The following is a 20,956-nucleotide window of genomic DNA, read 5'->3' on the forward strand; positions in this document are numbered from 1 at the left end:
ACACACATACACACATACACACACATACATACACACACACATACATACACACACACATACACATACATACACACATACACACACACATACACACATACACATACATACACACATACACACACACATACACACACACACACACACACACACACACACACACACACACACACACACCAGAATAAATGATTAAGTAATAAAACAAAGAACAGAGTTGAAGCTAGGATCCACATAGGAAAGGTCATGTGACTATTTTTTCTCTAGATGGGTACAGGCCAGATGCCCTCATCCCCTCATCCCCCTCTTGAACTAATCACAGAGTGAAGACCACTTAAGAAGATACCGGCTTCTTGCTGGGAAGCGAGCAGGGCTCTCTTGCTCTTTATTCTAAGCCTTTTTCTCTCATTGCTGTATCTGACCGGCTATGACAAAGTGCGGTCTGATTTAGCAGTCTATCCCTTGGAAATAAATCCACTCTGTATTTCAGAACTGTTAGGATGAGCTGATGTGGAGATGTGGAGAGGGCCAACACCGATCTGTTAGGACTGAGTTAGGTGCCCCAGGTAGGTCTGGCAGAGACGTGACGACAGGCATAGGGAGTGGGCAGTAGGTAGTGGAGATGAGAAGATATGCATGGGGGAGGCGTCACTGTAGGCCGTCATCATTTTTGCTGACCAGAACTAGGGCCCTCCTGCTATACACAGAGTCTTTATACCTCTGGATGTTTTCTTGCCTCTCCTTCAGTCCTAGGGCATGGTAAGGATGGCCTCCAGCTTTGCTCTCTCAAGGAATATGCATCCTACATCACTGACCTAATGCTTTAAAGTATTTTTATACATACAAATAACACATACATATTCTTTAGCCACACTTTTAACAAATATTGCATGTAATATAAAGCCCTTTGGAATCTCTCTGCCTCATGTGTTCTTCAGGGGAAGAAATGCAGGTGTGTTCCCATGTGCACATAGACACCTCCACGCCTCTGGTAATGCGTAACATTGTATGTGTGCCTATTTTCAGCCCAAGGTTTGTAACACTGTATAAGTGTGTTTTCTCTCCAGGGGTCTTTCTGCCTGGATAGACAACTGCCCCATTCTTTTCCCTGACAGGCACGGTGGTTTTCTAGTCATTTCCTTGTTGACAGACATCTGGAGTATTCTCCCATGTTTTACTCTTAGAAGCAGTAGTCAGAGGACATGCAAATGTATGCTTCCTGTGCTAACGGCCATGTTCATCTCACTTCTGAAGTGGGGAGGGTCACTTCTGGGCTTTTTGGACAAGATCAAGTGTAGTCCAATCAGTAGGAACTACAGTGGAGCACAGCTCGCGCCTGGGGTCATTTTAAAATAAACTTCATTATAAAAGGCTTGCACATGAAAATTACTGAAAACAACCAGACCCGAAGACTATACATCTCTATGAACCTCTATACAGTTGGAATAGCCAGAGTTTTAATACGTATGATTTTCTTGGCTTCTAAAGAAAATGGCCTTTTAAAAATAGGGCTTGGGGTTCTTTTGTAAAGAGGCTTGGGTGCTGGCAAGCCTCATATCCCTTAACTAGGTTTCACAAGATTGCCCTCTTGCCTCGTGTCAGCTCAACATCTCCCTCCCTCCTGCACCCTCTCCTCCTCCCTCCTTCCCCTCTCTCCTTTTTTTCCCTCCATTCCTGCTCTCCCTACCTGATGGTTGAAGATCTTCTTCCTATTCAGAGTTACTGCAAGCATGGCTTCTCTCCTGGACCTCTCTTCCAAAGTATTTTCAACTTCCCAGGCTGTCGGAGGCATGGTGATTGAGAGTAGTTTAGTTCTGGTGGTGTTAGCCTTCGTTCCGTTAGAAAGTGACTTGCTCCTGGGCTTAGGGTCAGGATTTAAAAAAATGGCCTGTGAAGTACACAGCAAGAATGTACCAGAAGTACACAGCAGTGTTGGTACCTGGTGGCTGTTCCCATGCTCTCTTAGGTTCTGCCCTTCAGTTAGCAGACATTTACATGCCTGGATGCTGTGAAGAACCCATGTACATGTACTTGCTCATGATGAAAATCATTGCTGAATTTTTGCAGATACTTTCACTTTATCACAGGCCTTTTTTTTCCCTCCCATGTCAGATAATTTCTGTTTGATGAGGGGTGAGTTTTTCTTTCTTGGCTACTTCTGCTGAGCAGTGATTCAGCACTTCATGTGCCCGGAGGTTAGCATTGGCATGTAAGGATGGTGTTTAAGATAGCGTGTCTGCGAAAAGCCAGTGGACTCGGGGGAAGACACACCGCTGAGGCTGGACTCTTCCTTATCTGGACAGCAGCTGCGGGAGACTTGTTGGCTTCTGTATTGTTTTGTGCACCACCTTTTACCATCTCTAATCTTGCTTTGTGTTGATAACAGCAAACACCCTCCATTCTCTTTGCCGCAAGACGGGGAGGTCTTAGCACTGACTTTGCCCATCCCCTCTTTAAGGGGACCTTAAACCTTGTACAACTGGAACCATTTTTCTTTCCCAAGATTACAGAAAACATATAAGAGCCTGGAAAGCCCGAGAGAACCACTTTGGTACAATTAACTATCTCACTGCCGCTTCTGTGGAGAACTCAGACTAGTGGTCTTGACCTTCCTTTAGTGTGCCCTCCATTCAACCCTCAGGCCTCTGGAGCTCGGGGAACTTGACACAGACAAGGGAAGGTTGGCAGTCTCCCATCCTACTCACACACCCTGTTTCTCCATTCTCTTTGAGAACTCAGGTGCACTGTCTTGCTTTTAGTGCAGTTATGGATTTTTATTTGTTTTTTTTTTTCATAATAGGCATTTTAAGTTTGATCTTATTTTAGAACACTATCCTGGTTCAGAATTTAAATTAACACCTTGCTGATTTGTGAATGAATATAGGGCTCCTTTTAAGGGGCTTGAGGTATGTGTTGCCTCATCAGGATCTGAGCACAGTACTGGGCTTGAGAAAGATGGCTTTCTCAATGGAATAATTTATCATTGCCAGAGGTAACATGAAATTATTAATTTTTTCCTTAAAGCGTGTTCTTTGTAAATGTTTTCTGGAGAGACATGAATTGAAATTAATGATGTTCCCTCTTGTTAAGACTTCATTTTATTTCATGTATTCTGTTGACCCCTAAGAGAATATCCAATCTAGAGAGACGGAAAGATAAAACGCCACTAAAAGTCCTGCAGGCACTCTGGTGACTAGAGTTAACTTCCTGTCACCATCTGTGCCCCTTCAAGCTACAGGAGCACTTTCGTTCTTGTGGAGGGATCTAATGAGGGCTTGGGGTCCTGGGGATTGGACTCAGGGTCACATTTATGCTAAGCATGTGCTCTACCACTGAGCTACACCCCAGGCTCCATGTTGTGTATTTGGGTGTCTTAGGTTTATTAGAATTCCACATGCATTTCATTTTAGTTTAAAAATATTCTGGTTTCTGGAAACACAATAAAAGTAATGTTTGCAGCTGTAGTGATGTGTATCCTAGCTCAAAAAGGAGTCTATTGTACTATGTAATATTCACATACATGTGCGCAGGTGCATACAAGCCCACACCTACACACACGCAGACACACATTAATTTAACTTGTCAATAGTAGTGAAGGTATTCTTACTTTTAAACTGGCTGGTTCAGAGTTCTGATTATGGCCAGTAAAAAAGGTGCTCCCCCACTTCCTCATTCCTGACATTTGTACTCTGTGGAAGGCTGAGGTTGGTGCCAGGTGCGGTCCTTGAGTTGAAGAGCCACCTGCGTCTGAAGTTCTGTGAGTTCCTGCAGATTTTGTTGATGGAGACTTTAGCCTATCTCCTATTATTTATAGTCTATGCTGCCTAGTTTCATGTCAACTTCACACAAACTAGGGTCACGTGGGAAGAGGGACCCTCATTTGAGAAGATACCCTGCACCAGACTGGCCCGTGGTGCACTTTCCTGATTGACGTGTGATGTGAGAGGACCAGATCACTGTGGGCACTGCTGCTCCTCTGCTGCGGGCCCTGGGTTCTGTAAGAAAGTGGGTTGAGCAAGCCACGAGAAGGGAGGGAGCCAGGAAGCAGCATCCCTCCCTGGCTCCTGCATCAGCTCCTCCCTCCAGACTCCTGTTTTAGATACTTCTCCTTCCCTTCATGATGGTCTGTGATAGGAACATGTAAGCTGATACAAACCCTGTCCTTCCCAACTTGCTTTTGGTCATGGTGCTTTATCACAGCAATAGAAACTCCAACTCAAACATGGTTCACAATTCCCAGTGTATTTACAGGCTCCTGTAGTGCCTGAGCTAGGTTCATGTGCATCCTTTTCCATAACCACCACATATCCAAGACTCCTTTCTGTGACTGGTTGTCACTTCCTGTAAGCAGTGGGTTCATTTTGGCTCCTGGGGGTGGGCTGCCTTACTCCATTCTTCCTCCTCCATTTTTTCTTAAGGAAGTTCATCTTGTTAAAGAGTTTACTAGTTGTCAGCACAGAAAGGGCAGTGTGTGTGTGTGTGTGTGTGTGTGTGTGTGTGTGTGTGTGTGTGTATGTTTATAGATGTGTGTATGTATATGTATATGTGTATAGATGTGTGTATGTATATGTATATAGGTGTGTGTATGTGTATATAGGTGTGTGTATCGATGTGTATGTATATGTAGTGTATAGATGTATGTATATGTATCTAGATGTGTGTATATGTATATAGGTGTATGTGAATAGATGTGTGTATGTATATGTATATAGATGTGTGTGTATGTATATGTATATAGGTGTGTGTGTGTGTGTGTGTGTGTGTTTGTGTCTCCAGGGTAATCAGAACACCATAGGCATCAACTTTGGAAAGGGCCAGGACAGGGTCTCCTCTTCTGCCCTCTTTCCTTGCTGTTCTCTGGAAGACACTGTACTGGCTCTCTTCCATATACTCCATCTCTACTAAATGCGTTACACTTCTTCACAACCCCTCTCTTCATCTGTGAAGTTGACCCAGGGCTTTCCTGAGGACCTAACAATGTGAAGGTAGAGTGATGACAGATAGATACTAATAAATACTTTAGGTTTCTCCAAAAGGATCCAAGTTTGACACATCTTTAAGCTGTCCTTTGCTTTATGCAGTAAAGGGCAGAATGGATCATGTCATAACAGGGGACCCTAAAGGACAAGGAAACTCAATTAAAATTGACTTAATTTCTAAGGCTCTCTCTAAATTATAATCCATAATTGCTGCTGTGTTAATAGAGGTTTCAGCCATAAACTATCTCCTGGGATCTCCTGTCTCCTCACCAGACAGCAACAGGGCAGTAATACACTGTGTCCGTTCAGCAATGTAAACTGGGTGGCTCCTCATTCTAGGGTGTGAAGAGAGGGTAAGGTCATGATGTCTTTGTGGAGGAGAGCGGTACAGGTGAGCGAGGGCTAGTCTTCAAGGGCCTGGTCTCTCTCACTTCATGTCTTCCTTCCCCTCAGAACTCATTGAGAAATATGTGGCATGTTATGTTCCTGCTTTATCTCATCCTGTTATGGAATTACATGTACTCTTGAATGCTGTTTACAGTCTGGTATCAAGAAAGAAAAACTGTTAAATTTTTAACACCTTTTCATACATGAGAAATAGTTAAGAATCAGAAAACAAGGAAATATGTGTAAGTTTGAGAAGAGCTGTCTACACTACAGTTAGTAAGTGTGGAGACAATAATTGCTTTTGTTAACATGTATATTCTTTTAAATTTAGGAATAGAAGGACAGTCAATGGAAGTTTCTAATATTGTGAACATTGAAAATGTGCATAACCGTGAGATTGTAATGAGAATTTCATCTAAAATAAACAACCAAAATAGATTTTATACTGACCTAAATGGATACCAGGTAATTTTCTCTAAAATCAGTTGTATTTGTATGTAATTTTTTTATGCATATATTTATGTGGTATATACAGGGGATGTATATGTTTATGTATGTAATTTTTATATAGGATAATTGTCCAGTTAATTTTGAGTCATTTGAAAACTATTTCCAAAGTTCAAAACTATTTCTAGAATAAAACCAAATTTTAACAGACATTTATAGGTTCTATAATCAGATTTCCAAAGTTAAAACAAATCTTTGAGAGATTTTTTTAAGAGTATTTATTTGTAAAAGTTTATTCTTTTACATTGAAAGCTAGGGGGCTAGAGAGAATGCTTGCTTGAAGAAAACCTGGTTCAGTTCCCAACACCCATGTCAGGTACTCACAACCACTTGTAATTCTAGACTTAGGGGATTTGGCCTATCTGGGCACCTGCATACACATGGTACATATAAACTCTCTCTCTCTCTCACACACACATACACACACCCCTACACCCCTACACATATGTTTTTTAAAAAATTAAATATTTAAAAATGAGAATTTGATGACTATAAGCACTTTACTAAAACTATAAATATGAATTTATTAGAAAGGAAACATAATTAGGGTTTGAAAGCTATCCTTTTTCTACATAAAGAACTCATATATACATGTCATTTATTACTGGTGATATAATAATGGCATCTTTTAAGTTTTATGATAGTTATTTAAGTCTGTTAACATTGAGTGGGTATGCACATTTATACATGCATGCAGGTACACAGAGAAGTATATGCATGCCACTTTAAAAATGTGGGCTGCTATATATTTAATCAAAATCATCATACAGCAACTCTAAATATAGTAAGAAAATCAATTCTTGCATTTTATTTGTATATTATTGATTCTTTTAATAGTACTTAAGAGAGATCTTTGAATTGTTATTTTAAATTTCTATTATTTTGAATGTGTGACAGTGTGTCTTTGAATAACACCACTAAAAACATGAGCAAATTTTTTAAACATTAGCATTTCAAAATTCCTGGCTATGAATAGAAATAATTTCACAACATATGCTTTTTACTTGGTCTGATTTTCAACCGGCTATAAGTGGAAAGGGCTGGATAATTTCCTCTTCTATGATTTCCTGCAAAAAAAAGTTAAAATTAAACCTTCTCCAGAGAACAGAAATTGCAGCGTACATTCTGATTAGCATGTGAATTCGACTCCAGCCCTTAGGTTTTCAAATGAAACTCTGACTTTATGGCAATTCATTTTTCTTACATACAAAAGAAAGTATTTTCTTAAAATCTCACAGAAATAAGTGTTTGTATGTATTGGTGTACACATGAATAAGAAAACTTAGTAAAAAGTGAATTGCTAAAAATGTGCATTTTCATTCCAGTGGTCAAACAAGTGTTGATATTATTTCAATTCCACAGTGTAAATATTTCTTAAAATAAACCCCATTTTAACCTATGGAAATGGTAGTTCTTGGGCAGAACTGGAGAGAGACTCGGGTAGGGAGTGGGAAAAGCAGGAGCACGATTGAGGCGTCTTTACACATCATTTCTTAATTTTAAAAGATACAGTCCAGTCAGGGTGCGAAGAGTGGGATTGTTAAGAGGAGTAGAGAATTCTTTGACAGTATCCTGCCTGCTTCCATCCTCCCTCCCCTCTCTTCCCTCTGTCCCTTCTTTCTTCCTCTTCACTTCTCTCCTCCTCTCCATCTCTGTCCTTTCTTAACTGCTGTATTCCTTCCCTAGGAAGCATTTGTATTACCACAAACTGAGCATCTTAAAAGAACAGAACTTTGTTCTTTCATTCTCTTGGAAACCAAATGTCTGAAGTCAGGCTGTGTGCAAGGCCACATTCCCTGCACAGACTCAATAAAGCACCCTCCCTTACTGCTTCCTAGCTTCTTGAGTTTACAGATAGGTGATCCCTGGCATTGCTGGGTGTGTGGCTGTACCTCCCAGCCTCTTCCTCTGATGTCACATGTTGTTAAAACATTGCCACTGTACGTGTCTCTCTGTGTCCACATTTCTTTCTTACAAGGATGCTAGGTTTTGGTCATGTCGATTTCTGAAAAGACACTTACCTCAAAGTAAGATCACTTTTACAGATTATAGTTAAATATGAATTTGAAGAGACTCAGCATCACCAGTAGGTGGTGGGGGCTTGTTGGGGATGCTGAAGGTCAGATCTGGGACATGCTTTGTCAGGACCACCCTTCCTTCCATGGCTGGGTACGCAGCTCATGTGAGCCACTGTCTTAACTTTCTGCCTTTACTGTTTTTGAGTTTCGTTTTATACTTTCACAAGTTTAAAGAAGGAAATGGCGTTTTTAAGTGGTGTGAGTAAAATCCAATGATAACAGGGTCCTGAGGATATAAAATGCTTTCAGGTGCTGACAGCCTCTCAAAAGGTAAAATTCTGTTTCATGCATTCAAACACGAGGCTGCAAAATACTGGTATTCAGAAGTATCTCGATTTAAAATAAACAAGAATAAACACTGATTTTTTTAAACTATAAGTATGCACTTTATTATAATGTAATATGTTAGAGGATTTGGTGGCAATCTCTGTGGTATTTATTAAAACTGATTCAAGAATAATAGATAGTTCTTGAATGGGGACAGTGAGTTATTGTGCTTAGCATTCATTACAAAAGCAGCATGTTAGATCTCGATGAGAAATGAATACTTAATACCTTCATAATTTGTTTTATGCAAATATGGAAACTACATGACTTCTGTCGGGCATTTTTTATTGTGACTTTAAATAATGCCTGTTTTAAAATCTGGACAAGTTCTACCTTTCACGTTTAAAAATTGTCTTCTAAGAGCCTTGTGATTTCTCTGCAAATGATTTTAAGGAGTGTTTTAATTTTTAAATATTTCTTTGCTTGAACAAGAACAGAAGTTATGCCTTTTTCCTCTTTGGGAAAGAGATAACTAAATAATCTAATTTATGAAAGTATATGTGTAAATAATACATTTATGAAATGAGGATTGCTTGGTTTCGTAGATTCAGCCTAGAAGGACAATGAGCAAATTGCCTCTTCAAGCCAATGTTTACCCAATGAGTACGATGACCTACATCCAGGATGCCGAGCTCCGGCTCACACTGCTCGCCGCTCAGTCTTTAGGCACTTCCAGCATGGCTTCCGGTATGTGTTGTTTCACAGTCCGCTCGGAGTTCTAAGTGTGTAATATTTCTGTGGTCAAACGTATTAATTATCCTCCCATGAGCTGCTTTCCTTTAAGAATCAGGCAGGCAGTTAACTCAGGTTTTATGAGGACGATATAAGATGACTGTCCTCAGTCTTCAGATAAGGAGCAGGAGACTGTGACGCCACAGTTGTTTTTAGAGGTAAGTGTAATTGTTAGTTTTTCATTGTGACAGAATGCCTGAAACTTTAGGCAAGAAAACTACATTTTGGCTCATGACTTCAGGCTTCCAGCCGTAATCACTTGGCTCTTGACTTTAAACTGTAGTGAGTTGACAGCCTGGTTGTTATAAAGAAAAAATGAAAGAGACAGGGAGAGGAAGCGGAAGAGAGAGGACCTGAGGTCAGGGTCTACCTTTCAGACTTTGGACCAATGACCCCCTTCAGCTAGACCCTGCCTTGTAACAGCTCGTTCAGCTGCGAACATATCAGTGAGTTACTATTAATGAAGTTAGTTTTGATCTAGTCACTGCCGAGTGGCCCTGAACTAGGGACCGGGCCTCCAACACAAAGGCTTTGGGAAACATTTCAGGTACAAATTGCAGCTGTAATTTACTTTGGCTAGTCTGTCATGTTCAGAGATCTGTGTTGTCATCATGATGGGATTGGAAACCTCAAACTCTAGGAGCTTAGACAGTTTGCAAAAGTGATATTGTAGTTCAAACATACAGTGTTGTTTTCCTGGATTGTGGTACTATGACCTGCCCCTCAAAAGACTTACATGTTGAAGACCTGCTCCTGTAGCCATGATGCTATTGGAAAGTGGTTGCTAAGCAGTAATGGAGAAAAGCAGAAATGACAATGTGTTTTATATATTTTTAGTAGCTTCTTTGACCTATGATCAAAAGGCAGCCTGTCATCTCGTAGAGTATCTGGATCTCCTCCTTCACTCAAGGGGACCTTAGTTCAAAGCAAGGCGCCTGGGTTTCTATTTAAGCGGTGTCCTTAGTGAATATCTGCATAAAATTATCCCGGTCAGATTTCTTTGTCTCTTTGATTTTAGGTCAAATTGAAGTCTTCATGGATCGAAGGCTCATGCAAGATGATAACCGTGGCCTTGGGCAAGGTGTTCATGATAATAAGATTACAGCTAATTTGTTTCGAATCCTGCTGGAAAAGAGAAATGGTGTGAACATGGTAGGGATCCCTAAACACTAAGCATTTCTTAAACTTTGGTGGTTCTTTCTCCCCAAAATTCAAAGTGATAACTTAAAATTTTAATCCAGTTTCTAATTTTGAGAAGTCTGTATAATAGAGTCAGCTTATATTTAGAGAAATTTTTCAGTTAGAAATATTGAATAAGAGCTACATTTGGGCCATATTGTTTTTTACTTTTCTTCACTATGTTGCCAAATATAAATCCAAGGAAGCAGTTTGGATGAGATTATTTTCAAAGAAAAGACTGGTCTGTTGGCCTGAGAATTAGAGTGTAGATGGTTGAACTACACAGTGGATTCTAAACCTTAGTGACCGTACCATAGTCTAAAGCTTGTGGTTTGACAACAGACTGACTTGGCTTCCATATCAGTATTTATTGCCCTACATAAGATCCCAGCACTTTGTTAATCAGTGGGACAGTGAACAGCCTGTGTCTTCTCACTGATACCAGTATTGATGCCAAAAATTGACGACTGGCTCATAGACCCCGCCCCAGTTGGGTCTTCTGTCACCCACACGTCTTCCACGCCTCTCAGCACTTCTGCACTAGGCTGACTGGTTTTCCTTCAGTGCCGAGTTCTTCCCATGCCCTCTTGCTCTGCGGCATCTTAGCACCCGCCCCTTCCTCCTTCCTGTCAAAGGAGTTCTTAGTGGTACTTCAGACCGGAGCTTGCTTCTTCCTTGTCCACATCATCTCCTCTTATGCCCCCTCTGGACTGTCCATCTCCTGGTCATGTTTGTGTATGATTAGTTGGCCAGGCTTTTTTCCTGCTTTGGACCATAAACTCCGTGAGAGTAGGGACTGTGTCCTTCTCTGCTTCTAGGATCATTTCTGTTTAGAGGAAGGCCCAATGTGCCATGTGAATGGATGCTCAAATGTATAGGTGGATGAGGCTGCAGAGCCGTCTTGGAATTGAGCACACCTCATAGTTGTCTTCCTTCTAGACTCTTGGAATGTGTCTGCTTTATCTTCAGGCATCGTGGGGCTTCTTTGCCCATTTAGACAGTTTGTGTCTACAAATAGACAAATAGATTGACGGTATGAAAGCAGATGATTTAAAATAAGCAATTTGCTAGTATTTAGAATTAAATTAGGAAAAAAATAATTAACATTCATTTTAGATGTTAAAGTTTGTATCAGCCCAGTTTAAAGAGAGAAACCTGTGTTGGTTTCTTCTCTCCATCTCGACACTAACATACACAATTTCTGTTACTACACCAATAAAGAATTTCATTTAGACCCATAACACTCTCACTTAAAGTTGAACAATTTCTTGATTCCATTCAAAACTCCTGGGATAGCAATTGATTTAAATTTGATCCAATATTTCTATAATCCTATGTTAGTGAAATTTCGCTTTTACTTAACTATAGATTCTAGGGCTTGAATCCATAGCTTTTAAATAAAAAATGAACTAGAGAAGAAACTATACATTTTAATTTGTAGTAAAATTGATTTAAAAGACACTGGATCAAGGAACGGTGCGTGGCCCATGGTTTAACTTTTCTAGAGTGTTTTTAATTTCAACCATTCTAATGTTCCAAGTATCGATGTTGAAAGAGCAGCCGAAGGTGAACTCTTCAGACTTGTGGAAACACTGGGCAGGCTGACAGTGGTGGGTCCTGTTTTCTGGCTGTCCTGCAGAGGCAGTGGAGACACAGATCTGGGGCACCAATGGAGACATCGTCCCTGCTGATGGCCAGTGGAATTGTTTCTGCCGTTCACCTCTTGGAGATCTGATTTTTTTTTTTTTTTGACGCCCCTCCTTCTTTCTGGCAAGGGCTGGAATGGAAAAGGACCGTTGGTGATATAGAAGCTGTGCAGGTGTTACTGTCCTGTTGGTGTGCCTTGGATGCCGGTTCTTCTCATATAAGGAAAACCTAGCATGAAGAGCTTACCAGATTTAAGAGCAAATGTTTGTGTTAGTGGGAACTAGAATGCTCTGGTAAACTTGAGGACATACACCCCATTGAGCATTCCCTGTCAGTTCCAGCTGATGGTGTCTGTGTGGGACTGCTGGTCCCACGTAACTCAGAATTCTAGTTTCTTGGTCAAAAATCAAATACCTGTTTAGGGAGGTTTGGGGGTACCTTTTGTGTGTTTTTTGTTGTTATTGGTTTTTTTTGTTGTTTTTTTTTGTTTTTGTTTTTGTTTTTGTTTTGTTTTAGAGACAGTGTCTCACTATATAGTCTTGGCAGGCTGAACTCTGTGTAGACCAGGCTGGCCTCAAACACACAGAGATCCACCTGTCTCTATTTCCAGAATGATGGGATTTAAAAGTCCACACAACCTTGCCCACCATGGTTGGCTTTTAAATCTGAATTTCTAAAGAGGTAGCTTTTTACAAACCTTTTAATGCCATGCAGACCACAAAAACATGGCTTATTAAATAAATAGACTTACTACCACACACATTTATTAGGCTCCTACCATGTGTCAGGTCACACTGAGTCAGCAAAGGTAGCTTTCTATCGTGATGATAGGCTGGACTGCAGTTCCATGATAGAGAATTTGCATCATGTGCACCAGACACTGGGTTCCATCTCCAGCACAGCCCTACAAACAAACAAACAAATTACCGAAGACCTCTTCCTTACACATAATTGACTAAGCGAAGTGGAAGCCTTTGATGCTTGCAGGTCCGATAACTCAAGTGAGCTTGATAAAGAACAGAGAACAGCTCAGGAAGTCCAGCTGCTGATCAAAGACCAGCACAGCCAAGAAGGTTTCAGCTCCATATGGTTGGATCAGTGTAAGCTGGAAACTCGTTCATGTCAAACTGCACAAAGAAGGCTGGACTCCCGTAATCCAAAACCTTCCAAACAACAAGAAACCAAACAATGCTTTTAGTAATCGTACTGGCAACTGAAGGGCTGGCAGAGCCACTTGCCACTTAATCAAACAGGTGACACTTCTACAGCAGATATGTGTTAGAAATCTGGGCTTCACCCAAGACTCGGAATTTAGAAGATTGCCTTTCTAGGGGGTTAAAAAATGAGTGTGGCGGTTTATCTGTAAATATCCTGTTGAGCCCCTTGTTACTGTCAAAATTAGAAAATACATGTATGGGGGACCCGGGCTGAGACTTTGCTTACTGGTCAACACTGTTATTTGTTCATTGTGCTTTTATGGAGAAAACTAACTACACCCTTCTCTTAACTCACTTGTCTTACTGAGAACAATCATTAATTCTGTGACTTGTTGCATTTAAAACACTGTTTCCTTTTATAAGATTTTGTCAAACATCTTTGATTCTGACCCTTGTTCATTTCATGGAAGAGACTATGGTGCAGTTCTTAGCTCAGATCCACAGAGTAGCCTGTAGTTCAATCCTTGAGTTTTACCTACAGCTTTATATTTTACCTTCTCAGCTCTATGCTGCCAAGGCCTCATACTTGGAGCTCTTGATTCTGTGGGCTAGGACCCATGAGTAAAGGCCCCCGAAGAAGGGAAGCGCCAGGGTCAGGGGAACTGATCTGGCTTGGAGGATTGGTGTGCATGCAGAGCATTTCAGTAGGTGATTCATCAGTGAAGTACCTCATCTGTCACTGAATATCAGTGTCTAGGATTCCCCCAATACAGCACAAAACCAGAGAGTGCTTCCTGAACGCATCCTCTTGAATCCAAGAAGGCCCTGTTTACCTTTCTGCTGGAATCTTTCATCTTCCATTACTCAGAAATGATTTTGTCAGCAATCCTGACCAAGATTATGAAGTCATTTGCTCTGGGAGTCCATTTAAGTGCCTTGTCAAGAATGTTCCCTTCTGAGTCATGCTATTCTACAAGCTGCATTAAATGGCACTATTGTTGTAGAACATTATTTTATGTGCTTTATTTAATCTTTATTTTAAAAAGAATGGGAAATTGATACATTTTAATACAATTCTTTCAGAACTAATTTTTTCCAGCATTTTAATACTGCAATGTTCCTCTGATGCCATTAAGTATTTTCCTCTCCATGGTCTGAATTGTAATGACATCTACTGTCGCCTTTTGCTAGCACCGTTCTGACCGATGCTGTTCTGACATTCTGAATTCTAAGCTCCGGATCTTTATGAATCCAGTCTTTTCTCACAGATAGGTAGCCAAATCTTTGAGTCCTGTATCACACAAAAAGATGCAAAACCTGAAGATGTCAGTCACTAATAAAAAATTAAACTTGCATAAAATGTAGCTAGTGATCAAAGAACCCTTCATAAATCATTTTCTCCTCTCCATTCTTCCCATGTCTGTTTGTACTCCTTGGGCATTATTAGCTAAGGGTCTACGTAGGCACTGAGTTTTCATTTTTTATGTCATCTTGCTTATGTATGTCCCTAACCACGGTAGATTTAATTGATGTTGGACATATAGAAATGTTGCCTAATAAGTATAGATACATCCTAGCAAAGAATGAAGGTATTTTTAAACTGTACTGAGTAAAAGGGTACTGTGTAAATGTACAGTAACTGTGTAATAAGATGCAGACTAGTTGCTATTTTAAAATAAAATAGAAAGAAGAAGTTGGTGGTAACTTGCCAAATTCAAAGGTCACAGATGATCTATATATGTCCCCAGTGTTTTTAATGTGCTGAAAACATCAGATTCTTTTGAGAATTTTATTTTGTTTATATATATATATATATATATATATATATATATATATATATATATATATATATGAATGAAAGGGTCTCATGTCGCTCAGGCTGGCTTCTAACTCACTGTTTAGCGAAGGCTACTATTTTCTATTTCCCAGTGCTGGGATTATAGGCATGTGCCAGTACAACCAACTTGTTTTGTTTTGGTTTTAATTGTATCAGTTGGTAATGTTTAGGTTTCAAAGTTGTTTTTTTTAACCATTTGTGAAATATAGTTTTAGATCCATATATGCCTTGTTGAATGTGTAAAATGAACTCTTGAGAATGTGATGGAGAAACCCCAAGAAAGGGGTGCTGACATTCAGTGTTGTGTGAGATATGGGGGACATTGTGTTTCTTGTACTTTGAAGGTTTTGTGGTATGTTGGGAGTTTTCACAGAATGCTCTTCATTATCAAAACTGTGGAAATTGCCTTGAGTATCTTTAGTGTTGACTGGATGGAGGGGATGGTTAAAGCAGGAGTTGGTGAGCACTACTGGATTTCCTTCTACAAGCTTGATACTCTGTTGCGTATTTTCTATGACGTCTGTGAAATATACCCCAGAGTATTCATATGGTTTTGTATTTGAACTTGGTCAGACAATGAGTTAATTGAATTAATTCAGTGAGTGCTGTAAATACAAAACTTGCAAGCGTTTCTGGTTTGTCTTCTAGGAAGAAGACAAGAAGAGTCCAGTCAGTTATCCTTCCCTCCTCAGCCACATGACTGCGTCCTTCCTCAACCATCCCTTCCTTCCCATGATAGTAAACGCCAGGCTCTCCTCCCCTGCTGTTGAGCTGCTGAGTGAACTGGCGCTGCTTCAGTCATCTCTACCTTGTGACATCCATCTGGTTAACCTACGCACGATACAGACAAAGGTAAACTCCAGCAGATGTCTGCAGAGAACCCTTTCTTTCACTCTGGACTTGCTTCAAGGGGTAAGGAGGGAGGAGGAAGTTGAGGACGCTTTGGAGCAATTGCTCAGCTCTCATGAGCTTACAGGAGACTTGAGTTCAGTTCCCAGCACCTGGGTTGAGTGGCTTACAACTGCCTGTAACTCATCTTCAGAGGACACTCCACTCTACTGGGCTTTGGGTAAACACACACACGTACACACACATGTACACACATGCACACACCCACACGCAGAGCAAAAACACACATAGATAAATAAAAAATCTTAAAATAACATGTAGTAAGCTTCCCTGTGCTCTGTGGAATAATTCCAAGGACTTCCCCTTTTAGCCACTATGCTGTTCATTTGACAGTTGCTCTAGTTTAGAGAATATTCCAGTATTGATTTATTTACCTCATGGGACAGTCCTGTGTGGTGAGCAGGTCAGAGTTTGCACCTTTTTCCATACATGGAAACTAATGCTGGGCTTGGATCTCATCATTAGGGGACAGGGACAGCTCATCAGTCCCAGTCACTTGTTTCATTTACTCCTGTTTGTTAGGCAGTGTTTCTCAAAGTTAGAGGAATACTAAATGTAGTGCTTAATCATTTCTACAATAGATGCTTTGTTCTTCATATCTCTTGTTTGAAAACATTGCAACTTGTGTGGAGAGCCAACTTTGAGGATGTTTGAAAGCGAGCATGGGAGGGATGTATTAGGCATCCAGTTTAGCTGCTGGTGTGTTTTGGTTTATATTTATGTCCATCTGGGATAAGTACAGATTTGACATTTGCCGTCCTTCTTCTGTATGATGCAGCTGTTTTGATGTTGTGAGTAGGTGCACAGCTGGATGTAGTAAGTGACAGGGATTCTGTGGGCAATATCTCACAGTAAATGGCTTCAGCAGAAGAAAGGCAGGAGCTCAACCCAAGATGAGAGATGGATTTAAGAATAAAGAGAGCATGCTGAGTAGAGCAAGGAAGGGGGAATGTCTACACTGTGGATGTCTGGGGCTTTACAGACTTCATGCCCAGGATGAGGAACTTAGGCCAGGCTGTGAAGGAAGCGGTGTGACTTGTAATAAGGAAGGCGGGTGCTGCTGCCATACCTATGTGTTTGTGTTGCAACACTTGTTTTGTCCTGTGAGGTAAGCATGCAGGATTTGTCTTATGCCTGTAGGTGCTCGCTAGGCACCGGGCTTACAGCTGTCGGCAAAGAAAACTGACGGCCTCAGCTCCTCGGTCCTTTCTAGTAGAAGATTCCAGAAGAGAACTAACAGGAAACATATACTGAGTGGTGATGAGTGGTAAGGGGCGGGGGGGAAGGAGGGCCAAGAGCAGTTCAGAGGTGGTGACGCTAGTTTGCTTAGGGTGGGTAGAGAAGTCCCCACAGAGAAGATGAGAATTGGGATAGAATCCTGGAGGGGGTCAAGAAATAAAGGTCCAGTCCGTATTTCTGGGGGGTTGTAAGGGACAATGAGAGAATGATCCTGGCAGGATTCAGAGCAAGTATGGAAGCTGTGAGGGACACCTGTGGGCAGAATATGGGAGCGAGCTTTGCTCTTGTTCTGGACATGGGATGAGACCTTCTGTTGAACAAGTGAATTGCGAAGCACACGCACAAGCACAGCGGTTCTCAACCTGTGGGTCACGACACCTTTGGCAAACCTCTATGTCCAAAAATATTTACAATATGATTCATAACAGGAGCAAAATTACAGTTATGAAGTAGTAATGAAAATAATTGTATAGTTGGGGTCACCATGACATGAGGAACTTTATTAAAGGGTCACAGTATTAGGAAAGCTGAGAACCACTGCTCTAGCATTTTATCTTGTTCCTTTGTGTGTGTTTTTTGTTTTGTTTTGTTTTTTGACCCATAAAGACCAGAGTGGCCTATGGAGAGAACAGCCGAGGGTAGATAGCTTCTTTGAAATAGCATGTCACTAATTCACAAACTGAAAGGGAATACAGAATAGAGGACACAGAAGACTCCAGGGCTCAGGCTCCACTTCTTGGTGTAGATGCAGAGATTGTTAGCAACCTGAAAATCCCAAGGACTTCTAACAGTGAGGAATTCTGGCCCACTGTCCCTTGGCCTCATTTGTAAATGACCCCTCTTCTGTAACTGTATTAAAAGTGTGGTTTTCTTGGAACAGCCCGAGTTGCCTGAGCCACTTGGTGGAAGGTAGGGTCATAGCCTCTGTAGTCCAAGGCTGGCATTGGTTTTCATATCGCTGATTTTCAATGGTAACTTCTTTGTGGTCATTTGTTGGTTGTCTTCTATGAAGACTATAGAACTCTAATTACTTCCTGTTCCAGTTTGCATCTCTGTTGCTGTGATAAAACACTGTGACCAAAAGCATCTTACAGAAGGAAAAGGTTCATTTTAGCTTACACTTTCAGGATCAGGACCAATCTATCATTGAGGAAGTCGGGGCAGAAACTCAAGACAGGAACCTGGAGGCAGGAACCATGGAAGAAGGCTGCTTTGCTGGCTTACTTCTAGTCTCACATCTAGCTAGTTGTTGTTTTTTGTTGTTGTTTGTTTTTTTAATTGCCCTGGACCACCTGACCAGGAAATGCCAATGGTGGACTAGATCCTTCAATATCAATTAAGACAAAAGAATCCCTCAGAGACATAGCCACAAACCAAGCCAAAAAAACAGCTACTCACTCTAGGGCTTCCTTTCCCATGACTCCAGGCTGTATGAAGTTGACAATTAAGGACAACCAAGCACCACACATACGAAAAATCCCATTTCCTACAAGATTAGTTGATAGCCTGAGCATCCAGACTCTGAACAGACTGCACCCTACTTACTGCAGCCACCGCCTTCTCATGGACCTCTCCTTCTCTACCTGTAGCCCAAGAGATGGCTAACTTGGCTTAGTTTGTGAAATGGGGCCATTTCAGGTAGACCTGCCTCAAACTTACTATGGGAAACAAAATGATGCTTGGAAAGGCTCTGGGAGGCAGAAACACTTAGTAAAGAGGCAGTTGGTTGTGGTGATATATTGTGTCCCCCAAAATATTGTGCACCCTAATAAAGCTTATCTGAGGATCAGAGGAAAAAGCCAGCCACTGTATTAAACATCCATTCAGATCTCTGTGAGTTCAAGGCCACACTGGAGAACAGAGCTAGGCATGGTGACACATGCCTTTAATCCCAGCACTAACCATAGAGGTCTGGAGGTCTATACAGACAGAGAGGAAGTGATGTAGCTGGACAGAGAGAGGAAGTGAGAACAGAAAGGCATATAGACATGAGTATACTGGAAGTAGGTCTCTTTGGCTGAGGATTTCCAAGTGGAAAGAGTGTGGCTGGCTTCTTTCTGCTTTTCTGATCTCTCAGATTTTACCCCAATATCTGGCTCTGGGATTTTCATTAATAAGACCTTTTAGCAATTCATTTTACAGTTGGTCCTGATGCTGCTTACAATGTGTGAATGTGGGGGAACAGGTAGAGATTTTGAGCAGAGGGAATAGATAATAAATGAATGTCAAGATTTGAAAAGGAAGGACTAAAATGTCAGTGGCATTGTACCATGCAAGCGTGTAACCAGGACTAGAGATGCGAGGCTGTTTTAATATTATTGGATCTATTGGTGACAGTTCCTATGTTAGCTTTGGACTCTAAGCATGTATTTTGAATGGTCATTGAGAGCAGAGGAGATTCATTGGTCCATTTAAACCTGTAAAGAGTTGTTTGTTGGGCCCTTAACCTTTGCAAAAAGAAAGGTCATCATTCAGTGAAGCCGGTGAGAGTATTGTCTCAACAAAGTTGCTGCCTAAAATATATCCATTGTAACTCCACAAGATGCCAAAGAAGTGACAAGGTAATGCCAGAAAGGATTGGATGGACAAGTCCAGAAGCTAGATTTTAATATTCTGAATTGAGTTCTTGGCTTTGTGTGCTGGCAACATTCAGTATACAACAGTGGGATTCACTTGGAGATTGCAACGCATTCCCCCCCAAGGAACTATTGACATAAATATTGGTTTCTAAGCAAGACCCAAGGTTTGCACTGGCAGTATGTCAATTAACATTTTCCTAATAGCTCCAAGGACTGCTTGGCCTGATAACAGTAGTGGTCTCTTCCTCTCTGATACCTATAAGTAGTAGCATTGTGGGGGCACCTTTTCTGCCCCTTTTCCATCCTTGGCCATTCAGTTCTAAATTTCAGTCTGGTCATCCTAGCTGCTCATGGATAAAAGAGTTATGGGTTGAGAGAGCACTGAGAAAGACCCAGGGAGAGCTGGAAGGGGGACAAGAGTGAGAAAGGCCAGGGGGGGCGGGAAGGTGATTTTGGGGTGCAGTGTACCAGTCCTCTGATTCTCTGAATCGAGCTCACATATGGGAACCTGTAGAAACAGAGACTTGGATGAATGTATACATCTCAGAGATCCTGGCTCTGTAAGTTTAGGGAGTAGAGCTGAGAGATTTAATAATGATTTACTTAAAATAATAATTCAGAAAAGCCTTTCCTTTTGAGACTAGAAATTAGTGAGTTACCACCATTTAAAATAAGGGCTAGAGATTAAATCAATGTAAAACCACCTGGTAGACCTGATTTTGAGTCCTGTTTGTGGCCTCAGAAGGTGTTATTTGATTTCTTAGAGTTACCATTTCTGTTTCCCAAAGTCCCAAACTTGCAAGAATGATCCTGTTATTAGTTGATGAGCTTATGTTTTTATATAGGCGTATTTACCCTTGCACTTTCTGTATTTGGAAAGTGATTTTGTGCTGTGCTTGTAAGGAGATGACAAGCAGATGTCTCAGGAGCCCTGCCACAGAGTGTAGTGTGGGCTGGCTCATCCCCGCAGCTGCCTATGAGTTTAACTGTTAACCTTCTTGCTCAGTATGCCTCTTCATCCTCGCTTCTTTGAACTGTCTTCGCTTGATCATTCTCTCTTCCCTTTACTCTCAAACACTTCAGGTGAAGTGTAGATGAAATTCTAAACAGTCTTAGTAAATAAGAAACACAGCCAAATACAGGGGTAATAGCCGAAGAGATCAGAGAATTAGCGAAGAGCCACTGACCACCCTTTAGCTTACCACCAAGCCATAGTTTCCCACATGAGAGAGCTTCTTCCTGCCTAACCTGCACTTTTATTGCTTTCCTATTCTGCCTTTTCATTGGCTCTAAGCCCAGCTACATGACTTCCTTATCACTGCCTGTCTATACAGACCTCCAAGTCTCTATGGTTGATACTGGGATTAAAGGCTCATGTCACCACGCTTGGCTGTATCCTTGAACA

At 41.1% G+C, this 20,956-nt stretch overlaps 1 protein-coding gene across 2 annotated transcripts in view; it reads left to right on the top strand.

Moving 5' to 3' along the window:
- The window catches only part of Man2a1 (mannosidase alpha class 2A member 1), a 173,887-nt gene that overhangs the window by 141,861 nt on the left and 11,070 nt on the right, over positions 1 to 20,956 (top strand). For both annotated transcript variants that reach the window (XM_059278209.1, XM_059278211.1), the window contains 4 exons: positions 5,692 to 5,825; positions 8,818 to 8,959; positions 10,023 to 10,156; positions 15,473 to 15,676. In XM_059278209.1, the coding sequence (XP_059134192.1) occupies positions 5,692 to 5,825; positions 8,818 to 8,959; positions 10,023 to 10,156; positions 15,473 to 15,676 (614 nt within the window). The remainder of the gene's footprint in view (positions 1 to 5,691; positions 5,826 to 8,817; positions 8,960 to 10,022; positions 10,157 to 15,472; positions 15,677 to 20,956) is intronic.

Source organism: Peromyscus eremicus, chromosome 13, assembly GCF_949786415.1.
Source record: "Peromyscus eremicus chromosome 13, PerEre_H2_v1, whole genome shotgun sequence".
NCBI classification, from domain to species: Eukaryota; Metazoa; Chordata; class Mammalia; order Rodentia; family Cricetidae; genus Peromyscus; species Peromyscus eremicus.